Source organism: Gavialis gangeticus, unplaced genomic scaffold (assembly GCF_001723915.1).
Source record: "Gavialis gangeticus isolate Ggan-Ray unplaced genomic scaffold, GavGan_comp1, whole genome shotgun sequence".
NCBI lineage: Eukaryota > Metazoa > Chordata > Crocodylia > Gavialidae > Gavialis > Gavialis gangeticus.
This window is the reverse complement of record NW_017728996.1, coordinates 31,812,526-31,821,538: the sequence shown is the minus strand read 5'-3', so window position 1 is coordinate 31,821,538 and position 9,013 is coordinate 31,812,526. Positions and strand designations below refer to the sequence as shown.

At 46.2% G+C, this 9,013-nt stretch overlaps 2 protein-coding genes across 2 annotated transcripts in view; one reads left to right on the top strand and one right to left on the bottom strand.

Annotated features, from left to right (window-relative positions):
- Positions 1 to 3,258, bottom strand: part of PIGB (phosphatidylinositol glycan anchor biosynthesis class B) — a 16,408-nt gene extending 13,150 nt beyond the window's left edge. The window contains exons 1-4 of the mRNA XM_019503827.1: positions 3,129 to 3,258; positions 2,720 to 2,818; positions 1,204 to 1,339; positions 801 to 918 (exon numbers count right to left, since the gene is read on the bottom strand). Coding sequence (XP_019359372.1) covers positions 801 to 918; positions 1,204 to 1,339; positions 2,720 to 2,818; positions 3,129 to 3,258 — 483 coding nt within the window. The remainder of the gene's footprint in view (positions 1 to 800; positions 919 to 1,203; positions 1,340 to 2,719; positions 2,819 to 3,128) is intronic.
- A 151-nt stretch (positions 3,259 to 3,409) lies between these two features.
- Positions 3,410 to 4,069, top strand: PIGBOS1 (PIGB opposite strand 1). The gene is made up of 2 exons (XM_019504247.1): positions 3,410 to 3,545; positions 3,696 to 4,069. Exon 2 carries the CDS (start codon positions 3,776 to 3,778, stop codon positions 3,935 to 3,937), a length of 162 nt encoding a protein of 53 aa, XP_019359792.1. The 5' UTR covers positions 3,410 to 3,545; positions 3,696 to 3,775; the 3' UTR covers positions 3,938 to 4,069.
- The last annotated feature ends 4,944 nt before the right edge of the window (positions 4,070 to 9,013 follow it).

Sequence of the window (9,013 nt, the reverse complement as noted above, 5' to 3'; positions counted from 1 at the left end):
CCCATCCACTACCACCCTCTGGGAGCGGCCCTCCAGCCACTTGGTGACCCATTTGACTGTGTGGGTGTCTACGCCACAGCCTCCCATTTTCTTAATGAGAATGGGGTGAGCGACAGTGTCAAAAGCCTTCCGGAAGTCCAGGAAGACTATGTCCACTGCTACCCCTGCATCTAATGATCTGATGATCTGATCATAAAAAGCCACCAGATTGGTCTGACAGGACCTGCCACTGATGAACCTGTGCTGATTGCCCCTAAGCATGCAGTCCCTTGCTGTCCCCTCCTGGATGTATGCCAGAATTATTTTCTCAAACAACTTGCCTAGGATCGAGGTAAGACTAACTGGCCTATAGTTTCCCAGGTCCTCCTTCCTCCCTTTTTTGAAGATTGGAACCACATTGGCCCTCTTCCAGTCCTCCAGCACCTCTCCATAGTCTTATACAATTAAAAACTTACTTTGTTTCCAAGGACTTACTAAGCAAGTAAGATTTTAACGCTGAACAATACATGCTTTGAAACCACAAGTGGCTGAGAGAAGCCAAGAATCATTACTTACAATTTTAATGGTCTGTCCTGCCTTTTAGAGTTCTGTGAGTGGGCCCAAGAACCATGGTAGAGCCCCACTAATTTCACTGAGGCTCTACCCTGGGTACAGTGGTTTAATACACATAGATCCAACTGCCAGATCTGGGTTTTTCTTTTCATATAGGCAGCAATCAAGAAATGTCTGACCTATAGCACACCATTTTGATGCATTAATGTTAAGTAACGGATGGGCTTTTTAGTTACTTAATTACTTACCAGTAGTTGAACCTCATCCTTTGCCAACAGCTGTAAAATTTTATACGTGCCTGCAAAGAGTAGCGGGTACGAGTAACCTCGTAAGCCTTTTTCCCATTCCCAAGTCAGGTGGCCATAATTAGTAATATTAAGGATATATACCATAAATAAATGAAACAGAGTTTTCACACTTGAGCTTTGCTTGTTTTCAAGCTTTCACAATTTTAGGAAAAAACAAGATTTTACTTCATGGCTACTTTTAGTGATTCTACCAATGATCAGATTCATTTAATGTTGCCAGAGAGACTTGCAGCCAGACAGCCTGCCCACACAAAGTTGGATTTAATTATGATAAAATGAAATAAAGTGAACACATTTAATTCTAGAACAATGCCATTTATTTTAACTTCATATCAAAGGATATTTGAAAACCATATGATGTGCAACTTCAAGCGACTGCCAGTATTCATCTGGAACAAAGCTTGTCTGGACTAGAATGCAGTTAAATACTCGTAGAGTTATGGTAAACAAGACCAAATAAATGTGTTCACCAATAAGATCTGAGAAAGCGAAACAGTAGTTTTAAGAAAACTTTTATAGATGCTTCAGTAATTATACTGTACACCAATTACTATTTGAACAGAGGTATCTCTTCCAACTGACAGCTGTTAACTATCTAGTAGCCTGATCCTGGAAGCAAGACTAGGAAAAACCCTTAACTCATCAGATTTAATCCTCTGTCAATTTCAGTCATTTTCTTGTCCTTATTTGCAATTTGTACTTTAATGAGATTTTTCTTGGCATCTAGTTGGTTCTGTGTTGAAATCTTAATTAAAAAGAATGTTGTCCCACCATCAAGTAAAATGTGTTTGAAGTACAAAAGAAGTTAAAACAATCTAGCAAAAACTTTGCAAAGACGAGTACCTTGGGTTATTAGCAGGTAGAAAACAATGTGAATTGACTGCTTTGGACTTGAGCTATTCTTCCCCCCAAAACTAGACTTTCATTCATTTGGGTGAATGGAGGGAGGGAGGGGATTGGGGGGAACTGGCCAGCATATTCTTTGGAATCTGTTTTCTATTTTTCAAAAGTCTCTACCCTTCAAACAAATGAAGATGAATAAACTCAGAGTCCTTTCTAGCTTTGATTCAGTAGTTGAAGGTAATGGCTGCATTGGCATCAGCCCATTTTGCAATCTGAGAAAGTAGTTCTGAGAGATGTAAATACCCCTAACTGGTGGTGGTGAAGGCAGATGTTCAATTATGGTAATGTGAATTTAAATTATTTTTTCAGTTTATAAAAATAGTGAGAAAGCAAAGATGACACCTTGAAGAATCAAATGTTACTGTGCCCAAGATGTAGCACTCATGTTCTTCAGATCCCACTTCTATGGGTACAGTGAGCAGCATTCCTCCTCAGCACTGAAATCAGTCACTTTTAGGGACTGATGCTGAATATGGTATGCAGGTTCCCCTTTTTGGCAGGGGCTGGTGCTTGCCCTTTTCTCTGCCAGAGGCCAAGCAGAGGACAGTGCACCTGTCACACTTGCTTTCAAGCTTCTCTTTGCAAATGTGAGTGTTAGAAACATTTTAAGTGCTAGAATCTAGTGTCAGCACATGAACCCTGGTGTGGGCCCATGCCAGTGCCACTTATGGCTCAGGCCCAGCAACAGGCCGTGTCCATGGGATATCCTGTGCCTTAAGAAGATGAAGTCTAGCAGAGCGTCTGTGGTCTACTCACCACTAGTGATGCCTCACCTGAAGTACTGGGTTCAGTTTTGGGTCCCAGACTTCAAAAAGGTGTACAGATTGCACGGAGTCCACCACAGAGCAGCAAAAAATGATTAGGAGCCTGGGAAGCCAGACTTGTGATAGACTGAAAGACCTACTGCTGTTTAGTTGGGAGAGAAGATGGAGGGGGATTTGTAACTCTTCAAATACCTGAAGGGCCATTATAGAGATAGGATGTAGATGGGCTTTTCTGTGTAGCTGTCGGGCCAGGACTGGAACAACACACTTCAACCACAGCAGAGGGAATTCAGATTGGAGTAGGAAGAATATCTGATTCTGAAGGTCATCAGCCCCAGCACGGGCTGCCCAGAGAGGTGGGGGGCGTCTCCCTCCCGGAAGTTTTCAGGAGCAGGTGAAGCAGACAGGCCGCTGGCCTGGGTGACCCTGTGCGGTACCTTCCAGCCCCCTTGCCTACCATCGCCTGCTGGCGGCAGCTCTGGTCCGCCCGTGCTGCAGCTTAGCGCGTAGCCCTGCACTCGCAGCCCGGCGGACTGGGACAGCCCCCGCCCCAGGCCGGAGATGGCGCCAGGAGGCGGCTCGGTCCCAGGACGTCCCTCACCTGCGCCCCGGGCGCCGCCGCTCACCCCGGCGGAGCTGTACAGCACCGACTTCCTCTTACGGAGCCGCACAGCGCCGTCGGCCCCGGCTGGGCCACGGGCAAACCGCCGGCCGCCCGCCTCCGCCTCCATCGCGCCTGCCTTCGGTGGCCGGCACCGGCCGGGAGATGTGGCGCGGGGCCGGCCGGGTAGGCAAGTGCGCGGCCAAGGGGCAAGGGGCGCGCGGCGGCAGCTTCCGGAGAAGGAAGCGACGTCCTTCCGGCTTGTCTGGGCGGTCCTGTCTCTATGGTCGCCGCGGCAAGGAGGGCTGCGCTCGTTCACCAGCAGTAGCTGCAAGCTGGCCGCCGCTTTCCCGTTCCGACATGTGCCCAAGCACAGGCCTTTTCCAGTCCAGGTCCAGGTTGAAGTCTAAGTATTTGGTAAGGCGCAGACCTCTCTCTGCGTCCGCCAGCCTCTGCGGGTGAAGCGGAAACTGCGCGTTGTCCCTGGTGGAGTCGGGATCCCCTTTAGCCGCTGGCAAAAGCACAACGCACGAGCCGGGGTGTGACGGCCGTTTTCGTTGTCCGCAGATCCGGGAGCGCCGCGGGGACGTGCAGACTAGTTGGCATTTATGTGACGAGGGGCCTAGCACCTTTCCGTGGCCGTGAATATGTTTGGTAGACTGACCTTTCCTCAGAAAATCCTGGGGATGGTCCTTGGCGTTGCTGGAGGCATCTACGTCTATAAGCCAATCTTTGATCAGTTCAGAAGAGAACAGAAACAAATTAAGGAAACATTGGAAGCACCACAAGATGTAGCAAAGGAAGACTAGTGAGACTTGTGTGGAGCTGCTGCGCTGTGTTGACTTGGGCACTGTATGTTTATGCCTTAATGTGATAAAAAGCGCAGTTTATCGTTCAAAATCAAACATGTTTGTATTGGTAAAGAATAAATAATGGCAAAAGTAGGCCTTGTAAATGAAATATTTATTAAACGTATAGGGTGGATTTGGTTTAAATTGAATCAGGTTAAATCACTGATCAGGAAGCCTCGATTTAATCATTGCTTTCTACAGAAAGTGCATTCTTGTTGTTTGATATCTTTTATTCATTTAACTTCTAGGAACTTCGCACTTCTAGAAAGGTAAGGGCTAGAGCATGTGTACACAAACCTGCAGGGAGACAATAGGGCTGATGGGTGGGTCATCCATGGAGATGTTTTAGTTCAAAAGTGCACCACTGCCATTTTCTGTGTGCTGACGGTGCATTTCACCACCTATACACTACATGTGACACAGCACAGTGTGCATCAGCTTGCATGTGGAGCAGACTTGATTAATTGAGTCTACTTCAACCCACCGGATCTCCAGTGCGCCACGGGATGAAAAGGTGTGTGTATATATATGCCTGAGGATGTTATCTCTGGAGAGGACAAACTCTCCCTGTGCCTAAAGAACAGTGTTTATGTCCAAAAGCTTGCAAAGAACTTTCCCAACTATTTAGTTGATCTAATAAAAGATATCACATCTACCAAAAGGAACTTATCTGCCTATGATCTCTAGGTCACCCGGTGGATCCTGGAGCCTCTTGAAGTCGATCCTGGGGGGGGCTGAGTGCATACAGGCAGTCATAAGCACCATGCCCCCAGCCCAACAGGTCAGTTTGTGGGGGAGGGAAGGGGCAGAGGCCCAGGTGGCATGTGCAGCAGGGCTTGGGACACAAAGCCCAGCCTGCAACGGCAGCTGCCTCTGCTGCACACAGATCAGAGGAGCACATGCCACCCCCCTCCCCAAACACGGGGCAGCACCAATGGCTACAGCAGGTCTGAGGTAGGGAATGAGGCAGGGGCAGGCCCTGCCCAGCCAGTGCAGGGAGTGGGGTGGAGCCGCAAGTGGCTCGTCCAGGGGGCACAGTACAGGGGTGTGCGACCCTGGATCTGCCGGCAGGTTGGTGTGGGCTGTGGCTGGGGCCACACCAGCTCTTCCTGCCCAGGCTGAGGTGGCGCTGGGAGTGAGATCTGGGGGGGGGTGTAATCCTCCATCTGGCACTACCCACCCCAAGTGTGGGCCAGGCCCAGTGAGAACAGCTCGGTGCAGCCTCCCCAATGCCCCTCTCTGAGGACTTGAGGGCCGGGGTGTGGCCTGCAGCTGCTGGCTGGAAGGCTGCACCGGGCTGTTCTTGCTGGGCCTGGCCCACACTTGTGCTTGGAGGGGCAGCCCCAGCACTGGGAGCAGTGGTTGGGGGGGCTATGCCCCCCTACCCCCAGGCTTCGCTCCCAGCACTGCTGTCACTGCAGTCCTGCAGCCAGCACTGCTCCACCGGCAGAACTAGGGACTGCCCCACCAGATGAGTCACTTGTGACTCTGTCCCCTGCACCGTGGGGGCTGTGCAGGGCCTGCCCCTGCTCCATTCCCTATCTCTCCACTGTTGGGGGAGGGGGGGGACAGATAGAAGCCCCAGCAGTGAGGGAGGTAGTGGGGCTAGGGCTGCCTCATTCCCCACCACAGCCCTTTCCTCTGCCCTCTTCCCCGCCTTAGACTTGCCTGTGGGGCCGGAGGGAGTGTGTGGCAGGGTAGATCTTTGGTTCCTTTTAAGTTTGAAAGTGATCTCTTACTTAAAGGTTGGAGACCACTGCTCTAGAGACACAAAATCCTCACTTTGAGAACTGAAATTGAGCATCACAAAGATACTTAATGGGATCTTTTAGACTGAGCGCCGAGTCCCATGCGGTAGAGTGGTTTTCTTTAATCTTTACAAATCTATAGAGGAGCCTCGGAAACCCTATAAGACTGGATCCCTAAGATAGTCCATGGCCTGTTGCGACCTATTTATAAAACTTCTCAAAAGGTTACATAAACATATTGTCTCAAATAGTATATAACTAGAAGTTATAATCCCTATTCCATGATGATATCTTTAAGCTTTAACATATCTTAAATTAAAACTATATGTTTTTTTAAAAGCATCTTAAAAAATCATTATGATTAAATAAAAACATCTGATTTAAATAAAACATTTTTTTTTATTTAAAAAAACCCATTAATTTTATCCACTCTGTAAACATGTAGAATTTTCTTAACTTTCTAGTATGCTGGGCCCAACTTATAAAGGCACCTGTGTGTTTCGAAAAATGTTCATTTTTCTTTTATAGTGTCATCTGTTCTGCAATTGGCAGAAACGATTCATTTCAGCCCTTCAATGGGAGTTTTGCCAAGTTGGAGGCATGGAAGCACATACACTTGTATCAGATACTAGATTAATCAACTTTTAAAGTCCACGACCTTATTAAAAGTGTTGAATCAAATCTAATTTTACAGAAGAATAAAATCAAGAGTGCCATGCTACCCTTGCTACTGCATCCAGGTTTGAATTTGATTCCCCTTCCATGGCTTCTTATAGATTCTTAATTTACAGATATATTTATGTCTGTCAGTCTGCTTTTTATATCGGTCCTATGAGGAACTGAAAGCATAATTGTATAACTTCCTCTGCTTTTAATAGCATTTACCATTTTACAATATATAATTAGAAAAATGGAAATCAGACAAAAACAAGAGGCTGTTGGTGCATTGCCTAAGCATTGCCTAATGGTGAACTGGAAAAGCCAGGAACTGTAGAGTTCTCTGGTATCAAGTTTGACAGATTCAAATTGTGGCTTTGGGCAAGCTGGCTCTCCTCTCTGCATCTCACTTGAGCTGTTAGAAAAGTGGTGCTATCATAGGTGCTGATATGAAAAGCATTTTGAAGATAAAAATTTTCAGGTGTTGTTAGTCTTTCTCCCTCTGCCAGTGCAGGTTTTGCTTTACTGTTTCTTTGTGCCATGTCTGATTCTAAATTAGAGCCTATTATGAGAATCATGCAAAATAATAGACTGTTTGAAGGGTAGATCATTCTTTGGAAACCATTTCAGCAAAGTTTTAGGAAATATAGTGTTAACCTTAGTATATCTTGGTTTGAAGAACTTTTATCTTGATGAACAAAATTATTAATAACTTTCTTTTCCTAGGGGTTTTTTTTAAGGACAGGAAGGAAATGGCAGCTGGAAGCACTAAATGGTTCAGTGGCAGCTGAGAGGCCGTGAGAGAACATTAAGGATTAGAATAGAAATGGCAGGGGAGGCGGCCAGTTGTCAGGTAGCTGGGGAGAATCGCTGCTGATATGATGAGAATTGCAGAAAACGGAAGTGATTTCCGCCAGCTATAAGAGGCTGTTGAATAAGATGGTAGTTAGCATGCCTATGCCAATTGTGAGATCAACTGTTGGGAGATGGGTGAAGGTTCCTAGACATGTTATAATAATATAATAATGTAATATATATATATATGTTGATAGGAAAAATTAATGAGTCAAAAAGACTGAATTAGTCCAACAAAAAGGTTACTGATGAACTCAAGGACTGTTGTAATAAGATAATGTCGGTAACCATGAGAAAAACAAAATGAGAAACTAATAAAATGTGTTGGAAATTAGAAAACAAGACCTAACTTTTAACAATAATAAGGGGGACATCCTTTGTGGGGTTTTTTCCTGTTTCTAAGAGTGGAAAAATATATGAAACAAAATGGGGGAAGCTACCAGGATTCTGTGGGACAGAGAATCTATCTTTTTTTGATAAGCCTAGACAAGTACCTTCCCGAGCCCCTGACGATGGACAATCAGGGACCCTGCTCAGCTGTGCATAATGCCCTCCCTGTCTTCAGTTTCCTTCTTCTGAACCATTGTTTGGTTTTCTCTTACCCTGCTTTTCTCATGCTCTCTCTCTACCCTTCTGCTTTTGACCTGATCCTGGGAATAACTGTACAGCACCAACATTGCTGTTATCAGGCTGGACCATCTAATAAGGATAGGTGAAGGAAGGTGTCCATAAAAATTTGGCTTGTAGAGGTATTCAAAGCTATCTTGAGAGAGGCTTTATTTGCATCATTGCAGAAGAGTCCATATTATATGTAAGAACTAAGTATATTTTTATAGGATTTCAATACCCGCAGAAGACCAATCTTACACAACAGGTATAACTGAGGTGAATTAAATACAATTAATCCAACATCAGTTACTATCCTATATAAAAGTCCCCTCCCCTCAAAACATTAGCTTAATTAAGCACTTCTCTCAAGGGTTTTTACAAAAGAAGGTTAAGTATCATGATTCCCTATTTGATGAATGCAGTTAAGTGGGGCACAGAGTGGTGAAGTATTTTGGCCAACTTCACATAACTGGTGAGTGACCGGTTGCCTGACTCCCAGTGGCCCAGAGCTGGGTGGCCTTCCAAAGTCATTCTTTGTGCGGGTGCTGCCTGTTTTTAGGTGGTAGGACGACATGAGGAAACACAAAATGCTCTGTTGAACAACAGAAGAGTTAAAGGAAAGTTCCGCCCCTCCGATTTTTTTAAAGGTGAATTACCGGGAGAGGGCAGCACTGATTCCTAATGTTGGCTGCGGCCAAAATGAACTAGGGCAACAAGTGATGCCTGCCCATCAAAGCCTGATGCACCTCTCTGTAATAAAAACTAGGAGCATATGATCTCCTTTACATGCGTGCACACGTGTGTGTATGTATATGTGCATGTGTATAGAATAACAAGTGGGAAGAAAAGGATGCCCATGTATCTACAGTGGTTAACACAGTAAATGCGAGCACAAATCCTGGTTGGCGGAGATGGGCTCCCCAGGGCCCTGCGCCGGGTCCTCATCTAGGTAAAGGTTACTCTCGTGCTGCTGCGGTCTAGCTCCTTACGAAGTCGCTTTAGTGACTGCTCCTCCCTCGGGAAGTAAACATTTTCTCTTAGACTCAGCTCTCTGGCCGTAACCTTTGAGACCCCAAAGAGAGGCGGGTTTGGGAGGGCCGCTCGGAGCGGATTTCTTCCACCTCGCTTTCCCCGAGCAACGAGGGTCCCGCAGCCGCCGGGGGCC